This window comes from Centroberyx affinis, unplaced genomic scaffold (assembly GCF_046629955.1).
Source record: "Centroberyx affinis isolate AG114_WGS23_722 - 3 ecotype Tasmania unplaced genomic scaffold, CSIRO-AGI_Caff_v1 ptg000522l_1, whole genome shotgun sequence".
Classification (NCBI taxonomy): domain Eukaryota; kingdom Metazoa; phylum Chordata; class Actinopteri; order Beryciformes; family Berycidae; genus Centroberyx; species Centroberyx affinis.
In genome coordinates this window covers 24,771-43,801 of record NW_027279171.1, presented here as the reverse complement: position 1 = coordinate 43,801, position 19,031 = coordinate 24,771, and the positions used below count along the sequence as shown (strand labels likewise).

At 44.4% G+C, this 19,031-nt stretch overlaps 2 protein-coding genes across 6 annotated transcripts in view; both read right to left on the bottom strand.

The window, feature by feature from the left end:
• Window positions 1-5,366, bottom strand: part of rassf5 (Ras association domain family member 5) — a 28,651-nt gene extending 23,285 nt beyond the window's left edge. For 2 of the 3 annotated variants that reach the window (XM_071517807.1, XM_071517806.1), the window contains exon 1: window positions 4,540-5,115. In XM_071517807.1, the coding sequence (XP_071373908.1) occupies window positions 4,540-5,101 (562 nt within the window). In that variant the 5' untranslated portion in view covers window positions 5,102-5,115. Of the gene's footprint in view, window positions 1-4,539 lie in introns of all 3 variants that reach the window. The other variant, XM_071517805.1, reaches the window with a different exon arrangement.
• Window positions 5,367-7,274: 1,908 nt separating this feature from the next.
• ikbke (inhibitor of nuclear factor kappa B kinase subunit epsilon) lies at window positions 7,275-18,398 on the bottom strand. 3 transcript variants are annotated; one of them, XM_071517798.1, is made up of 22 exons: window positions 18,223-18,398; window positions 18,039-18,085; window positions 17,479-17,583; window positions 17,154-17,291; window positions 16,055-16,184; window positions 15,734-15,915; window positions 14,444-14,604; window positions 13,988-14,098; window positions 13,556-13,735; window positions 13,153-13,349; window positions 12,471-12,529; window positions 12,239-12,330; window positions 11,983-12,084; window positions 11,089-11,146; window positions 10,198-10,310; window positions 10,036-10,112; window positions 9,873-9,912; window positions 9,641-9,742; window positions 8,813-8,909; window positions 8,514-8,605; window positions 8,333-8,404; window positions 7,275-8,220 (listed from the first exon to the last, which is right to left on the bottom strand). In XM_071517798.1, the coding sequence occupies exons 3-22, from the start codon at window positions 17,566-17,568 to the stop codon at window positions 8,157-8,159; spliced, it is 2,157 nt and encodes a 718-aa protein (XP_071373899.1). In that variant the 5' UTR covers window positions 17,569-17,583; window positions 18,039-18,085; window positions 18,223-18,398; the 3' UTR covers window positions 7,275-8,156. The 3 variants fall into 3 exon arrangements, 2 of the variants coding, with proteins under 2 accessions (XP_071373899.1, XP_071373900.1); XM_071517799.1 differs by lacking the exons at window positions 17,154-17,291; window positions 17,479-17,583; window positions 18,039-18,085; window positions 18,223-18,398 and having other exon boundaries at window positions 16,059-16,157; XR_011695052.1 differs by lacking the exons at window positions 7,275-8,220; window positions 8,333-8,404; window positions 17,479-17,583; window positions 18,039-18,085; window positions 18,223-18,398 and having other exon boundaries at window positions 8,554-8,605; window positions 8,813-9,317; window positions 17,154-17,305.
• Between the last annotated feature and the right edge of the window lie 633 nt (window positions 18,399-19,031).

The following is a 19,031-nucleotide window of genomic DNA, read 5'->3' as shown; positions in this document are numbered from 1 at the left end:
ACAGTGAGGAAAGCACATTACACCACACAGGTCTTTCTATGAAACCATAACCATTATCTGCATGACCAAGCTTGAGACTTATTTCCTATGAGACAAATTCATCACGATCAAATAATGTCATTTCCACAACATGTATGAGCCAAGAAACCTTGAATATCTTTGCTAAACTGATCACATAGTTGTAGTAGCTGCTTTCCCTCAGATGTGTGTACAAATAATTTCAAAGAGAGTTGATTTGATGAACATGTATTCAATAGGCCTATTCAACATTCATTACCACTTGGCATTCAGATACATTCAGATTGGACATATGAGCTCTGAAGGAATGTTTTGGCTGAAGTCTAGTTAAAACTATATCCATCCCAGGTCTGGCAGCACAGCAGCAGTGGTATGCTGGAACAAGAAGGTTATGAGCCATTTAACACAACCCTCCTCCCTCAAACCTCCTGTTTTCTCCTTCCACAGTGAATGGAGCTTTGAGAGGACAACCGAGAAACTGCTGAGGAGGTTCCCAAGACAAGGCCTGCACTGTGTAGACCAGGGGCAGAGGTAGAATAAGGGATGGGGGGGGGGTATATGAAGGACACTGGGTTCAAGAAAAAATCTCTAGAGAGAGATCAGGAATGCCATGGGGCATAAGGAGTACACTGGGAGGGTAACTGTGTGTGTGTGTGTGTGTGTGTGTGTGTGTGTGTGTGTGTGCGTGCGCGTCCGCATGTGGGTCTTCCTGGCGGTCATGTGTCAGTGCGAGTATCCCTCTCTGTCTCCACCGCGGATGCAGTGACCAGCAGACGACCCCACACATCTGCTGCTCCCCTCTGCATGGACACAAGGAGGACAGAGCTCCTCTATAAACCACACTGTAATAACAGGGATCTCTGCTCCGCTTGTAATTATTCAAGCACATATACCATTAATAGTGCCAAGTCAATACTGGAGACTGTGTCAGCTGACATGGCTCAGATAAATTGCTCATGAACACCGGTTCCTGGTTGTGAAATCATGGTTAGGACAGCAGAAACCTGCTCTGATCTCTGGGACATTCACCTTGTCTTACAGCAACGAACAGAGACATACAGGCTAATGTGCAGGACCAATAACAAATCAATAACAAACATGGCCACTTTGAAAATCACTAGAGTACAAAGACATTGAAAGGCATTTGCCAGCTTGGCAATGGTTGTATCTTAAAATACAACTATTCTGTGGGAACTAATAATGTGAGGAACAAAAAAAGATGTATTTACTATAAGGGTGGCAGGGTGTGGCCTAGTAGTTTGAGGGCCAGTCCCATAATGGAAAGGTCGCAGGTTTAATCCCTGCATCACCATACATCTTGTTGAAGTGCTACTGGAGAGGATGGTCATACACACAAAGATCTGCATCTTACAAGCATGTCAAGTGTAGTGGTTCACCAATAGCGTAGTTCCCTGAAAGCCTTAATTAAATATTAATCTGACGTCTGACTCTGTCTGCGAGTCTGTAATCCCAACCACTCCACTCCTGCGACATAATCCCACGCAAGAGACACTGGGGATTAAGGAGGCTGGCGCTCCCTCCTTCCCTCCCTCCCTCCCTCCTCACTTCCTTCCCTGGCCAAAGGCACAACAGTCCGGAGCAGACAGGGGGAGGAACAGGGCAGCCAAAAAGGGAGAGAGGAGAAACAGGCTATCAAAACGAATCATGGGGAAAGCGAAAGAGAACAAACAGTGATGGGAACAAACAAGAGGACGGGGGAGGAGAAGAGAGAGAGGGAGAGAGAGAGAGAGAGAGAGAGAGAGAGAGAAAGAGAAGATGGGAGAGAGGAGTAAAGCGTTCTTTCCCTAAATGAGCCAGATTAGTGTCAGTAAGACAGACATAAGGAGATGTCTAGTCTGTCACACTTATTAGACATGTCGGTCATATGTCTTATTGTGTTATGCCCCATTAGGCCCTGGTGGCACATATGGCTCTGGAGTGTGTGTATGTATTTATGTGTCTTTGTAAGGATAGGGGGAGGGGGGGCTGTAGCATTGAGAAACCACATATAAAACTCCCTAGGGGAAGAGTAAAGAGTCAAAACCAAAGGAAGAACAAGAAAGAAAGCAAGAAGGCTTCACAGCAGCCTATGGGACTGTGAGCGCTGGCCAGAGTGACAGATTCCAGTGTAGGGCAAGGCCACATCACAACACTGCCTGCAACCGCTCCACTGTCCCAGGGGGACAAGCCGCATAGCGTTTTCTATAGGCTTTCTATCCAACAATGCCAAGGCAGTCGGAGGGATGGTGATAAATTAGAGACAGACAGAGGGAGGGAGGGATAGAACAAGAGAGAGACACAGGATGGCGGTTGTTTATGGTTGCAAAAGCCTCCGTCTCTCACTCCCTGTCATTTGCTGGGTGTAGTTGAAAGAAGGTTATGGAGAAAGAGCGTTTTGTGCATGCGTGTGAGTGTGTGCCGTTTCTATTTTGGCAGTTTCGGTTGTTTCTCTCCACAAAAAAACTCCTACATCTGTACTCCTCTGCATAATGCCTCGGTGACCCCCACTAACTGTACACCACCCTCACCTCTGATGTTTTCCAAGAAAAGGGAGTGGCAAAGCCGGAGTACGCCCTGGAGGAAAACTGCTGACAGCACAAGATACAGTAGGAACTAATTAGCTTGATCCACAGAAAAACTGGTAAAAAAAATGACCTCCATGAAGTTCTTCAGAGGTTATAAAGAAACTCGTGATAATATTGTATTGTATGTGTGTGTGTTTGGCCGTGTATGTGTGTGAATAGCGCTCTAGTAATCTCTCCTCTCGCTCCACTGAGCTCCTGCTGATAGCACACTAAATCAGACAGCTCTGCAGTACTGGACGAACTCTCTCTCTTTTCCCCTATCCCTCATTCGCATTGGCTCTCTTTCCGCCCCCCCCCCATGCCTCTTGTTTTAGCTCTCCGTCTCTCCTCATTTCTATCATCCTCCCTCCGCCTCTCCTCGGCCTCTTTCCACTATTTTCTTGTCCCTTCTTCCAACCACTTGTCATCCTTTCCTTTTCTCATTCTATTTCCCCTCTGCTCGGCTCGGTTCCTGTGTATCTCCGCCTGTCCACTCTTTATCTGCCCCGTTCTTTTCCTCACTTTCAATTCCTCCCCTCCCTTATCTCGCAGCGCTCCGCAGTCGCAGCCTCCCCATGACAGAGTGCTGCTGACACACTGCCAGCTCAGCAGCCGCATGGTACTCATGCACACACACACACACACACACACACAGACACACACACACACACACACACACACACACACACACACACACACACACACACAAACACACACGCAAACAGATGCATGTATGCACACACAGAAATGCATGCCCACATGCAGGCACAGAAACACACACACATACAATCCATTTGGGCTGAGCTCAGTGTTTCCAGCAAAAGGTGTGAGTATGTGTATGAGTGTGTGTATCCAAGCCAAACTAAACACAGTGCCAGGTCAAACTGGCTTGGTCCAACGTCTCCGTGTCCCACAGCAGTGCAGGTGGGGGTTATATCATCACAATCTGAGCAGCTCTGTGTGTCAGGTTGGTATGTAAACCCAGAAATACATACAGCCAGAATGACTGGATAAAGTACTTCATGTGGCGTTAAATAGGCCATTGCAAAATCCTGTTTTTTAGAGTGTCCTGTATTACACCTGTAATGACTCATTGCACAAATATTAGACCCAACACATATCCACCTCTCACATCCTGAGCAATCCATAACACCAAAAGCTAATCCATTCAGATACAGACTCACCATTAACTGTGAGCATTAAAGAGGCTCGCACTGTGTTTCTGAATTCCACAAATGCACCACTGTGAATTCGGCTAACTTTCCCTCTCTATCTCTCTCTGTTTCACTGGCTTGAGCCCAGGCTGCAAATCACAGAGTGACACTATAAGACTCTGGGAGGCGATGCTGGGCGGACAAGATAATGGGGTTTCCATTGGAGGCCTTTGGCTGCATCTCTGGAGCTGAATGCTTGGCAATGTCATGCTCTGAGTGCTCCACTCTCCTCTCCTCTCACACACTTGCACACTCACATAGGCACATACACACTGTGGTGTCTACCCACGTATACACACACACGCACGCACACACAGGCACGCACGCACACACACACGCACACACGTGCACTCAAGCACCACTATGGAGAGTACAGCATCCTGCTATTTCCCAGTGCTTGTGTCATTCATATCATAACCCAACAGTGTACCAGCAACATGATCCAGACCATGATGTCAAAACACACTGCCCTAACCAAGGTATTATGCACCCATCCCAACAGAGAAAAGACAATAAACAGCCAATGACCCTCAAATCCTATTTGTGTAGGGATTCACAGGCATGTTTTGGATGTATACGCTACAGGAAAACACAGTCATACCCATAATAAAGGCAGGCAGGCAGGCTGCTGATTCCTCTTCTCCCCTCACCAGGGACCCAACAATGGTAATTACACTAATCACTCACTTCCCTGGGGACAGACGCGAAATGCTGTCCCCTAAATCTAACATCCAAATACTTACTTTGACATTTAAGTGCCCGCGAGGTGATCTGGCGGCTACACACGTCACACCAGTCCTGCGTAACGGGCTTGGACTCGAACCAGTGTCCTTCGCCCTTCTCTGTCCTCACCCGAGGGTCCTCCTGGGGGAATATGGACCAGGCCTCTCTCCGGGGAGGCTCCGTGCGGGTCAGCCTCACGACTCCGGTCCTGCCCTGTGTTAGCCGCTCCAGCGGCAGCCCGCCGGTCTCTCCGTCCGGTGACCCGGTGGAGACGCTCTGGTGTCCGCTGTTGCCGCCCTGGGACGCGCGTCTCCCGGACGCTCCTTTATGTCCATTGGCAACCGATGCGCTTGGCATGACATTGATGCCAGTCCTCTTGAGCAAAGTCCCCCTCCGGCCACCTGTGTTATGGTTGGAGTCACAGTCGACGTTGCTGTTACAGTCACTGTTGATGTGTCTGGTTTGACTTTCCCGAGTCTCGGCGGCGGTGCGCCTGTCGCAGTCCATGCTGCCCTCCTCTCTGTCCCGGTGCGGGCTACGTGGCGCAGGGGCGGCCGGAGCTCCGCATCCTTCACCGGGCATCCCTCCTCCACTCTCCGCCGTTTCTACCGCTCGTCCCGGAGACAAGGGGTGAGTTACCGCTTCCCCCGGTGCAGCTTCAGTCGTGACCGAGCCGCACTCCCGGTCGGTTCCCGAGCTTCTCCTGAACATCTTCTCCAAGGAGGATTTCCTCGGCATTTTCTTCATCCCGCGGCTGGACAGTTTAAAGTCCAGCCGATGCGGACCCGGGTGCTGCCCCACCACACTCGCAGACGCCATTGTCCTGTACCCTTATAATGCGTGTGTATTTAGCAGGTCGAAGTGTGTATTAGTGTGTGTGTTTGTACTCCGTGCCGTGAATGTAAACTCAACTCACGCCTGAGCCAAGCGTGTAGTAGTGACGCAGGGGATCAATGTGACAGCGTTTAAATGTCGTGGGCGCGCTCCCTTAAAGCGGCAGGAGCGCGCACTAATCCCTGGCTCACAGATTTGATTTGACAACATAATCTCTCATAGATTAATTATTCACCACTGCATCAAATGACACTACTTATTTCCTGGAGAGTCACTGTAGTGTACGTTGTTTTAGTAGGATAGGCTACTATTGCTACTGGGGACACCACTCCTGCTGCAGTACTAATTGTAGTCCCAGTAATAGCCTACTAAAACCACTTGAACTAAAAGTAGACTACAGAAAATGAGTGGCATAAACCAGAAACCATAATCACAAAAGATCAAGAACCTGTGGAGAGTTCATAGACTGGATTGAGAGGTACAGGCCTATGACACACAGAAAATCAGAATGAGAAAATGGGTTGCCTATTTTAATACATAATCCTATCCCAAGAGAAAAATATGTTATAGCAAAATATTAAAGGCCAATAGTCTTTTTGTTGGGCTGGATGGGAGTTTATCGCTCAGATCCACCTCAGAATCTTGACTCTGGTACAATAGAGTAACCTTTACAGATAAGGATAAGTGATACAGTTGGGTGTAACACGGCATGTTCGACTATGATGATTTTTGTGGGTGTTTAAACTGGTTTGGGGTATTTTTACATATACGCTGGCACACTTATCACTGTTCAAGCAGCACAAACAGCAACCAAATATCTCAAGGGTAGAAAACCTTGTAAAACGGGTCTAAGATATTATCTCCTCATGTGAATGCAAAAATAAAACTCATGTCAGAAGTAGAAGTTATCATGTCCTTTAAGTATATGCTGATTATTGTGGTAATGTGCCATCCTGCATTAAAAACAATCATATAATATAATCAAAAACAGTGACAAGGTCTAAATGATGAAAACATAATATCATACTTGTTTGTGTAGGCTAAAAACAGGAAAGTTATCAAATTTTCCACTTCACTGAGAACACATCATATGAGATGTGCAAAACCACAGGACCAACTGAGCTTGTTCCCTTAGCAAAGAAGAGAAACCCCCTGAGGACACCCACACAACTTGTGCACAGCCCGAGCTAAACTTTCAATTTCTCATTCTCTAGTTACTTCACAGTCACAACAGCTCACTTGTTTCCTGTTTTCTGTGTGAAACTTTTCATCAGCCCACTCCATTTATACCCACACATACTGAATGAAATGTTAAAGTCATCGGAGTATAGACTGAATATGATAGTGTGCCGTCATCATATGTCGTCATCCTCAGCTGTTTTGACCCCCCAAAACAAGGCGATTCATTCTCAGGACCTCCTGATTCAGGTGTAAACTTACAGAATCGTGAAGTTTGGCACCAAATGATCCTTTCTACTTTCCCCTTTCAGCCTATATTACTTGATTAAGTATTGGAATAAGTCTAGAGTCTGCAAACATTCATTATTTCCCAAGAAAAGGGCATGAAAGATTAACAACATAACAATAAAGCTGTGTATTAAAAGTTTTTTTTTTCTGTTCTCATAAATAGACCTTGTGACCCCTCCAAAACTCCTCTAGCAATCCATGGTGTGTCCCGACACCAAGCTTGTGAACCACTGCTCTAATGTCATGTCACTGTGGTGCCAATTTGCTGTACTGTCCTCAGACAGCATCAACCTTATGTGGTTCTGCTTGAAAGTGGAGACTGTGGTGAGTGGTGAGTTTCCCTGATGGTGTTTCCTCGCTGATAGAGAGAAACCTCCCACTGTGATAAAATACAGAGCACGTCAGAAAGAAACACTGTATGTGAGTATAACACAATTAGGACTGTGTGGTGAGAGAAATCACTTTATCACTGCAGTTAAACATCAACAGAAACAGAGACAAATGCTACTTCAAAGCTACAGACTTATTGTGTGCTTGGAGATGCTGACAACCAATGATTTAATCATCCATTCATTTAAATAAGTTACAATGATATACATAAAGCACTCCTTGGAAGTCATGTGAAGTCATTTGAATGATCAACCATTACAAAAAATTGCAGATTAGACGACCTCGACCCTTCCCCCAACACACATGCAGACACACAAACACAGACATACACACACACACGCACACATACAAAGACAATGACCCATTCAGCAAGACAGAGTCAATATTAATCTTGTTGATTTATCATTAAAGGTTCTTCAGATTCTGCAGCGCTGCTTCCATGCAACGAGAAAGAAGCGAGGCAGAATACTTCAGCAGCTGACTTGAGATTCATTTTGCGTTGCCATAACAGTCCATCACTATGGCAGCCTATTAGAAATACAATAACACTAAAGGCATTAATGAGGTTTGTATTGAACTGCTGTATGGAGCCGCCCCTCCCCACACACAGTCTCGCTGGCTAAACTTCCATTCCATGGAGTTTCCTCCTTCCCTATTCTTTACATCTTATCCCTACATTACGACTCACATTTTATTGATTATCTTCAGCTGTTTCCTCCACTTGCAACATAGAATGGAGCAAGCCCTCGCAACAAGAATCAGTATAGTATACATGATCAAATGAGTTGCAGTTAAAATGGAAAGATAGGATCCTCTTGAATATGTCAGGTCAGTAGCAGTGTGTTTGTAAATCATTGTAATATATATACATATGTTGTGTGTGTGCAAGTGTGTGTGTGTGTGTGAGTATTTGCATGTGATAAGATGCTAAGATGCTGCACTTCAGTCACAGTGTAGAAGGTCTGGCCAGACTGGGCTCCAGAGCCGCTGCAGAGTTCACTGCTCCCAAACTGCGGAGCATAAATACAAACATTGCAGTCAATCAATATCATACAAAGGGGCGTGACTTGTGCCTTAGAAACACAGAAGATGTATCTAGAGGAAGTTGGCTATTCAACTGACCTCTCTATAATGCTGTTGTTACACTGTAGCTCCCTGACTAACATCTCCATTTCCTCCTTCAGATGGTGCATCCTGGAACAGAGGGAGACATTATGTGGTCAGCTGTCTTTCCGTCTTTCCATCTTTCCATCTTGTACACACACACACACACACACACACACACACACACACACACACACACCTGGAGACCATCTGGCCCTTGTCCCTGGGAATGTTTCCAGGCTCCTGTCCTGTTCTCTTGGACTGCAGAATTAGCAGGACACTGTCCAGAGCCTGAGGAGGAGGGAGGAGGTGTTACATCACTGAGACGTTACATGAGTGACCTCACTAAGATGACTGGTGAAAACATGCACTTCCAAATGTAGTGAAGGTATGGAAGACGGAGCTCCAAAAGAAGAAGATCCAAAACATTTGCCACAGATTAAGACAAGAGTCTACAGTGGCCAGTTTGGAGCCAGGGATGGAAAGTGAAATTTTGACCTTGTTCTGGTGCTGCTCACACATCTCCAGGTCTGCCAGCAGGCCTCTGGAGAAAAAGCTGAAGTCCTCCAGTCGGGTCTGCATCTCCACTAGGATACTGGAAACACAGTAGGGACACACTAATTCAAAGCTGCCATATCTATGATGTGTCAATACCAAAAACATATTTACTATTTATCTTTAGATTTATCTTTAACTTGCTAATTGTATCTTTAGCTTCAAATAAAAGATACATAGCAGGTAATAATGCTTTATTGAATTTTGGAATATATTATAACCTTTATGTCCACATGTATGGATTACCCAATCTGTATCTTTGGGAAAATAGAAGACAAAAATAAGAGAGTAAAAATTATGAACATTTGTTGTCAGAAGTTAATGTCAATATCACTTGCCAGACAAATATCAAGTGGGGAATCATAAGCCAGACTGCTAACTTAGCCTGTTTGAGTTTGAATAGCAGCGTCCTACAGTGTTAGTCTTCTTCAGTAAGCTTCCATGAGCCCTGTGCATGGAGTCAAACCAAACATACAATTATCTTAATGTAATTAGTCATGCTTAAAGACTGGGGAGGGATAAGCTGCCCTCTGTGCTGTGTCACTGGAAACTTCAGTCTGATTGTGGGTTGTTTCCCGGTCAGATATTTTTACCATAATCAGTCACATTATCTCTGAGAAAAACAATGACAGTGATTTTTTACAATTGTGATTGGGAAACCCCAACTTGGAGTGAATCTGGTCAAATATTTGCACTGTTTTTTTCCTCCTAATACTTGAACCCAACTTTCTATCAACTGTGTTGTAAAGGAGAGTTGAGCGCTCCTCTGACCTGCTCCATGTCCTTGTTGAGGCCAGAAGCTCTTTGTATCTCTGCACACAGTCCTCTCTGAACAGAGACTTCACTCGCTTAATATGGGACGACAGGTGGATCCTGGGAGGGGAGAGTGACAAGCAGAGCAGCAGATCACAGAAGAGCTCAGAATAACATCCTCTTCAGGCCGGGTGAATAGGACGGCAGGTATGTAGCAGACACACAGTCACAACTAAAGACACATACTCACTTCTCAAACTTGTGGATTTGCTCATCATTGTATGCCAGCTCTGTGGTGAAAATGAGTATGAGTTAGGAGAGTGTTGTAAATATACGCATGCAAACAGAACAATATATATATATTGGACAGACAGAAACATACGGAGACACACACACACAAACATTATACATACTGCCAATGAGTCTGTCCTTGCGGTAATGCTGGTGAATTGCCATTATCTTCTCCAGCAGCACCTCCATCTTCTGACGGCTGTGGGAAGCAGAGGTCAGAGTTCAAATACCACATGCACATCATGGGCACACCCTGAAGCTGCTGTTTCCCCAACTCAGTGTACCTCTTGTCGTCGGCCAGACTCTCTGCCAGCTTGGCCTGTTCTATGAGCAGCTGGTCCAGTCGGTTCTGAAACTCTTGGATGCCGGTAGTGTACACTGGCAGGTGCTCTCGGATCTGCAGGGACAGCAGTCAAAAACTCTGATACCTGCCAGCCCAACAACTAGCCAATCAACAAATCACAAGCCCACTGAACTTATGACTGATCTGTGGACTACTGTAACATTTACAGTATTAAAGATGTCATGAGTTTGAGTCTAGCTATGTTGGATATAATTACCCCCTCTCTGTCATGTCTTTCCTGTCACTCTTGATTTTGCAATGTCCATTAAAGAAATTGAAATACTGAACAAGAGGTACCAGAGCTGCCTAATGTCCCACGATAATCACTAGGCTATATTAAACATAATCAGTTATGCTAATAAGGTAATTATTTAAGCTAATTACTGAATAGCGAATATTCCTGTGTCAGCACATGGGCAGTACTATTATAAACTCTGTGTCTTAAAGCATTAAGGCGGTATAGTAGTTTAAAGAAAAAACAGTTTTCCTCATTAATATGCAAGTTTATGCAGCAAGGAGCTCCAACATCTAATCAGATCTCAAGGACACTTCAGCAGGACAGATGCTTGCCGACACAGGGCCTTGAACCCCTCTGGCTGAAGGACAGTCTCCCTCCTCACTAAGCCACCCTGCTGTTCATCACCTTTGTTGGATGTCATCCCCTCTCTCATCCCTCTTTCCCATATTTCCTCTCCGTCTCCACTGCATACTGACTAATGAAGGAGAAATGACATAACAATGTGGAAAAAAAGATCTTCCACAGCGCCACCCCCTGCACCACATCCCGTCAGTCAAGCTGGTGTCTGTGATGTTAATTGGCGATGGGACTCACCAGCCGCAGCCTGTTGCTGTTATCAGGTGAGCCTGGGGTTTCTGGAGCGGAATGGCCTCTGAGAAAGATAGATAGAACAGATATAGGAGGAAAAAGCACAAATGCACAAATGATAGGACCCACTGAATTCATACAACTACAGACCTCACTCCTATGGTGGCCAATTTGAACTTACATCACACTCAGGGTGGGAAACTGTACCTGGAAGAGCAACTACAACCCAGCTATGTCCTACTGTTGTGTACCATGATGCACTTCATACAAGCTTTCATTATTTCGCAAATTCCCCACTGAAAAAGGTATTAGAAACAAATTATAATATAAGATAAGATAAGATATACTTTATTGTTCCCTTGGGCGAAATTTGTCTTGGACTCTGTGTTGCTTTATGCATACATCATAAAAAACATACACATGCATACAATTTAACAAACATATTCCTACCTACCAATACAAAGAACACAAAGCAACCACTGCACAGCCCCATCGCATCATATTGTGCAACTAATGCACTAAACACACAACCCCTGTAGCCTATTACTATTATTCCACTGGATCCAAAGATTTCTTAGGTTGTACTGTATATTTTTGGCCCACTATAGCTAGCTACTGGAATCTAGCCTAGGTATCTAGTAGCTAACTAGCTAGTAAGCTAGCTAACTTCCCTGCTATTCAAGCAATTCTAGCCGTTGTAGTTGTTGTTCCCAAGATTGCTAGTTAATTTGATAACTGCTACATAGCTAGTTACATAGCTAGTTTTATATATATGCCAAACTTCCCAGTGGAGTTTCCTATCTCGAATGTGACTTAAGTTCAAAAAATGGCCACCGTAGGAATAAGGTCAATTTACTTTCTCTCCCTCAAAATGTACTAGGTGTGTATGGATAAACTCACAGTGAGTGAAGTCTATGTTCTGAGGTGAGGCAGGACTGCAGTCTAATGGTGATCATTGTGATACTGAGCATGGCTTCTCCGCACTCCTTACGCAGCTTCATCCTGAGGAACAGCAAGGGGGAGGAAAGAGGTACAGAGAAATGACCGGATTTGACATGGGTAATTAGCTTGGGTAATTACATAGCCAGGTAGGGAGGTAAAATACTCAATGTACTGAAACAAAAACTCTTTGTCTGAGAGTGTATGTGTGTCTCACATGTAGCTATAGTATCCTTTCAGTAGCAGCTCTCTGTGTGTGTGCAGCAAGCGCACTATCCTCAGATACTGGTGGACCACTCCTACTATTACCTGCAGAAAAAAAGATTGATTAAAAGAGAGATAAAAGGATGGGTTGGAGGATAAAGGGAAAGGTATTAAAATAAATGAGATTAACTTCATAGACTGTTGGAATGGATGGAATAGAAAAGAGCTGAGAGCAGCAGCAGTACCTTGGAGAAGCTGTAATCTGCCATGACGTCAAACCTGGACGGGATGACAGGAGTCTCTGCTGCAGGAGAGAGAAGGAACACATAGCCCAAATTTGCACTGAAAATAATATGATACTTTACAGAGCAGCACACCTGGAGCTGATAGGGATTCAGTGTCTTGCTCAAGGACTCTTCAGCAGTCAACAGGGGCTTGAACTTCGGTCCTCTGGATGTGCAACTGTCAGCTGCCCTGGCACCCCAAACGGGCTTATGGGAACAGTGTGTGTGTGCCTGCACATTATTAATTGTATGCAGACATCGTATGTAACCTTATTATGTCAAATATAATTTTCTTCCTTTTTTGCTTTTTTAACCAACCCTAATTATGTACACATTTTGAGCAAATGTAAATAATTTGCCTGTATTTGGGTTTGGCAAACATTTTCTGTCAATGAAATCTGCATAAAAATGCTGATTCAAAAAGATGTTTATGAATGTGTGTGTGTGTGTGTGTATGTGTATGTGTATGTGTATGTGTGTGTGTGTTGTGTGTGTGCGTGTGTGTGATGTAGGGTATTGTAGCCTTGAAACACCAGATAAACTGCCTTCTATCTCTCTAGGGGAACAGTAAAGGATAAAGCTCAGGAAGACTTCACAGAAACAGACCAACAGTGTGTGGTGTCTGTGTGTGTCTTTTTCTTACGTTCTCTGAAAGGGAGGCTGGTGTTTGCTCCAGGCCCATGGCTGAGTAGTAGGATGGGTTGGGAGGGCGAGGTGCGGGGGAGGTTGACCACCTTCATGTTGCCCTCCAGAGGGAGGTCATAGCCCAGGTAGAGCAACTGTTGTTGCTGTATTCCTACTCCAGTCTGAGATGCCACCTCCTCAAAGAAGACTGACACCCTAGGTGAAGAGAGAGGGGGGGAGAAACAGGGAGCGAGAGAGAGACGCTCCTGGTCATCACAAGTGACCCCTATCCCTGCCTTGTCTTCAAGTTTGTGTATCCGTATTACAGAAATTTTCAGGATTTTAAAAGTTGTATAGTCTGTAGGCAACATTAATGGGGTATGATCAGAATAATGTGTGTGGTGATGTCTGTGCAGACCCACGTGTTGTAGTGGTGTATGTAGATGCAGTGTGCCATGGCTTCTTGCAGGGAGAAGAGGTAAACAGGCTCCCGCTGCAGCACGTCTGTGGTGGCTGTGAAGAACTGGTCAAAACCCCAACACCGCTCCTGGTCAGCCTCCAGTATACCTGCTAACACTGGAACCAGCTGCACCTTCAGACCCCTACAGAGAGACAGAGAGAATATTATTTAATGAATATTATGCATGTATACAATATGTTTAGAAGAGAGAGAGAGAGAGAGAATGGTATGAAGGGAGGGGAGCTGGTTACAATGCAGGTTTAATGGGGGTAAAATGAATTTGAGAATGAAAATGAGAGAAAGAGAGAGATAAGTAAAGGAGAAACAAGCATCACTGCCTCTCATCTCATGCGTTCTTACTAAACTCTCACACACACTCCAGGTGGTGACGTACTGTGAGAGCTGGCAGTTGTAGGGTAGATGGTAGCTCCACTCAATTGGTCCGTTGTCCTCCCTCTGTATTCCAGCTATTGCCCCCACAGGTTTCTCTGTAGTTATCTTGTACCTACCAAATAACACACAAGTCAGATGTACAGGTCTTTTCATCTTCTGCCTGGTAACTCAGGCTTCATGTGTCATAGAGATAACATGCACCAAAACATCCCTCTGTAATGGGAGATTCTAGGTACTGCCACAATTAAAAGGTGTGATTTCTAGGTATTGCCACAACTAAAAGGTTTGATTTCCATCACTGGGTGGAGCAATGCCCTTATAGATAAAATCTGTCTATCTACTGTTCAATATAAGATCGTCATAAGATGAGTGGTTTGAGACCAAACACAATATCAACATTTTGAAACTGAAGGTTAAGTGGGATTTGTGGTTTAACCTTTCACACCTACTGACTTACATGGTGGGCTTGTTCCTGCGGGGGCCTCCGTAGGGCGTGAAGGGCAGGCTACCAGTGGCAGCATGGTAAAATGTCACACCAATACTCCACAGGTCTACACTCACACCATAGACCTTCTGCTGGGGCTTACGCAGCACCGCACGCTCATACATGTCTGGATGCTACACACACACAAACACACATACACAGTAAGACTAGTGGTAGTTAAAGAGGTGGATATGCTGTGATCCTAGATTCATATGTTGAATACTAATTAAGATTATGAATACAGTGGGTATAATCTAAATGTCAAGAGAAAGCTGAGTTTTAGCAGCAACTTGGAATATCTTGCCCCAGGATTCACTCTTTCTCTCTTTATGTAGCAGGGAACATCACGTCAAACTTAGCAGCATGCAAAAATTTACCACTTTAACAACCTGACAGCAAAAGTCACGTGAGCTCACTAAATATGCTGCATCCCCTACTCCAGAGGACACTACCTTGAATGACTATAATAGGTGTAAAACCAGTTTTGCTGAGTCTGTCAAGACTACTTTAATTACAAAGTGGCTGACTGAAAGACAAATGTTCATGTCACACAGTAACCGTCAAAGGACCTCTAGATATGACATATACTGCACTATTGTTGTCTAAAATTATAAAATATTATTCAGGCAGACATTTACATGCCACATTACATTTGCATCATACAGACCGCTGTCAGCCAAGGCTTCCTGGTCCCACTCCCCAACAAACTCCCAATGTGGCTCATGGGATACAGTATCAGGTGCTATACCCAACACTGGCATGTTCAATTACTGAAATAATTGTTATACCCAAGCTGTATATTCTTTTGTCCACTAGAGGGCTACCCAGTCTTAATCATGCAGGCTGGTTTGAGGTGTCAAGATGTGGGTAAAAGTTTAGACTGGAGCTGTGTAGCATGCTGAAAAGTGTTTCTGTAACATGCAAATACCGTAGGATAAATGTGCAAAAAGAGACAATAGGAATGCAGAACATTCTTCTTAACATCAACAATATTTCAGACATTAACAAAATTATTACACTTGGGAGACTGAGAAATCAGAGCTACCTTAACGACAATGTGGAACGGCAGACTAAGCAGGAAATGTTGAGTTATGTTATGCTTATGCTTGAGTTATGTGGGTTGTACTGTGGGAATGTAGGCTGCAAAATGCTCAGTGACAGAAACTGATTACCCTGTAACTGAGTAGGTGACAATGAAATTTGTTCAAGTCCAAAAGACTTCAACAACATACTTGCTGTGTTGTGGTGAACCCCGTGTCTTACCAGATACTCTTCAGTTCCATAGATAGACACAAACTTCTCATCGTCCTCCAGCTCTCTTGCCGCTCCAAAGTCAGTCAGCTTATAAATGGACTTGCCGTCTTCCCCAACCTGCCGCATGATGTTGCCTGGCTTGATGTCCCGGTGCACCACTCCGTTCTCACGTAGGTGGTTCATCCCCTGCACTGAAGGGATTAGGTGGGGGAATGGCACATTTTAGGTATGAGGGGAAATGGGGTTATTGGGGAATATCCTGTTGGGGTCACACACACACACACACACACACACACACACACACACACACACACACATACATACACACACCTACACACTGCAGTACGGTGAGGAACTCTGTCTCAGGCAGGCCAAAGGCATTTTCTGGCTCCTCCAGCAGGCTGAGCAGACTTCCTCCTGAACAATATTCCATCACCAACACCTTCTGTTTAGAGGGCAGCTAGAGAGAGAGAGAGAGAGAGAGAGAGAGAAGCAGACAAACAAACAGCGGAAGGAGAAAGGATCATTCATTTTCAATTCAATTCAATTCAATACGCTTTACTGACGACTGTTAAAATTAGCAATATTTCAGCAAAACTCTGTGTGCAGGGTCTCCACTGAATTCTTATCCCTAACATGGTGGTCAAGGTTGTGTAGACGGATCCAGACTTCACTCCCATATAAGGCAAAAGGTTGTATTACGCTTTCAAATATTTTCAAACAAATCCTGACAGGAATGTCTATATTTAAATGTTTCTTTTTGATAGCATGTACAGCAAGACCATATTTGTTTTTTGCATGGTTACTGTCAATGCCAAATTTCTGCAGTAGTCCTAATACAGTGATTCTCAACCTTTTTCATATCAAGGACCCCTAATTTAGTCCACATTAGGGCCATAGACCCACATTTGATGAGATTTTGTCGCTCAAACCCAAATCTAAGAATATTTTTATTGTTAGATATGATTTTGACAGAATTCCATGACTATCTATATTGTAGGTAGAGATAACAGTGAAAATATGACCAAAATAATCATTCTTCTACATTCTCTAACTTCTTGTTTAACAAGTTTAACAATTCATCAATTTGCCTGGGACCCCCTGGAACCCCCTCAAGGACCCTTGGTGGTCCCCGGACCCCACGTTGAGAACCACTGCTCTAATATATTGAGGTTATGCTGAAGAGTTTCTTTATTTTTTTGATAGGACGACTAGATCATCAGCACATAGTAAATATCAGATCAGTGTCTAACAGTGTAAAAGCTGTTGACGGGTTCGAGTGCTTTGCTAATCCATTTATTTGTTAAACAAAGTTGGAATGAAGTTGCAGCCCTGCTCTCTCACATAGTGATGATTATTATCTTATTTCAGTATCACCTCTCCTTTCCATTGCCTTGTTTTGTCTTTCCTCCTCTCTTCGTAGCCTTACCTCCTCCACAGCGTACAGCCTGACAATGTTGCTGTGGCTGAGCCTCCTCAGCATCTCAAACTCCCTCATCTGGACCTCATGGGGACGGCTGTAGCTCACCAGGTTAAACACCTTCACTGCTACCTGCTCACCTGTCCTCTACACACACACACACACTTTTACATCAGTATCACATCACATTATCATATCACTCATCCTGGCATCACATCTCTACCAAGATGGGCAAAAACACATCAGATGGCCTCACTGATTGAGAGGCGACGTTAGGTAAAACACACCTTTGAAGAGTGTGTCATAATAATAAAATCATTTATGGTAAGGCTACCTTGTTGCGTGCCTTGTAGACGCTGGCTGTGGCCCCTTGACCGAGGACATCCTGCAAAGACCACAGGTAGCTCACTGTACTGGCTGTCATCCCTCACACACTGGGCTGAGAGAGAGAGAGAGAGAGAGAGAGAGAGAGAGAGAGAGAGAGAGAGAGAGAAGAGAATTCAAAAGAGATCTCAATAGAATTTGAGAGAGAGAATTAAAAAAACAAAGTGGCAGACAGAGAGAAAGGCAGACAGCAAGAGAGAGAGGGGGAGGGAGGCAGACAGAGAGAGAAAAGTATTTTGCCCTTATATTCTGTATGAAAAAGAACTATAGAGTAAGCTATCCTAATACAAATACCACTGCAAAAACGCCAATGTAAACCCAATGTGTACCACAAATACACTATAGGAACACAGACTATAGAAGCCTATAGTGAGTTTTCGATACAGGGCAGGCTAAACTAATACCTACCGACAACATGTTTATGGAGTGAATACGTTCAAATTAATAACGCAACAATTAACAAACCGCCATGTAGTTTAATTTATGTCTGAAATGTTTACTGTAGCCTACCTTGACTGGTGGTCTCGAGCCTCTAAGCTCTCGCACGGCTGGCTTACCTGTGAAGCCAGGTGTCAAAACAAATGTTAGCTAGTCGTGTCAGTTTTTGCCCAATCTCGTCCATACTGTAACTCCAGTTGTGTGAAAAAAGGCCTACGAGTGCAACTTCTTCCGTGGTTAATAAATGACAGCCTACCTTTGGAGGCTGGGTTGTCTTGTGAAAGAGCAGGACGGACGGCAGGGAAGCGGTCAGGGCTACGGAGAGTTTAACTTGTGTTGAAGTCCCGTTTAGCATCGAAACATTACTGAGTAAAAACAATTTTCTCCCCTGACAGCTGGTGGCATCGCATAGCTGTGCCTGGACTGGGTAGTCTACACTGGGCGGACTCTGGAAAAGATGGCGGAAACAGATACAAAGTGTAACGTGCAAACAAGTTTCATTTTCGCCTTTACTTCCTAGTAGTGTTAGCTGATGCACGGCTAACTGCAGTGTTACACACACACACACACACACACACACACACACACACTGTATCAGACCCATTTAACAAGATTGCATCCCAAGGAACTGAGAAGATTCGTGTTGCCAGTTTTGACTTGGTAGTTTATTCGTGTCTGTAGGTGGATAGTTACCAACAGACAATGAAACCTATGATGAAAACAGTCATCTTTATACATTGTCTCACTGTGCTAACGTCTACGTAGTGAAATAAGCTAATAGCCTACTTAAATTAAGCTGGTCTGGGGACCCCTAGGCGGCCCCAAACGCTCCCATTTTGGGAACCACTGGGTTGTAGATATGAACCACTGAGAATCATTATTAAAAAAAACAAAAACATTACCTTTAGGCCGGCCATACAGTTTGATAGGAATACAAAGGAACTTGTTCAGGCAACAGTATTTTAGGCAAAAGTGTAGATAGGCCTATATGTAAAGCTGCCATACACAGAAATAAAGAAATAGACGAGGATGACTGGACAGTTTATTGTCCTCTGGGATATAAGC

Bases quoted from the DNA above. Each gene is read 5' to 3' on its own strand.
- ikbke (XM_071517798.1), bottom strand. From the start codon at position 17,568: ATGACAGCCAGTACAGTGAGCTACCTGTGGTCTTTGCAGGATGTCCTC. The intron at 14,099-14,443 runs GTAAGTCAGTAG...GTTATTTGGTAG, and splicing joins CGCAGGAACAAGCCCACCAT to GTACAAGATAACTACAGAGA. The intron at 13,736-13,987 runs GTACGTCACCAC...GTCTCTCTGTAG, and splicing joins TACAACTGCCAGCTCTCACA to GGGTCTGAAGGTGCAGCTGG.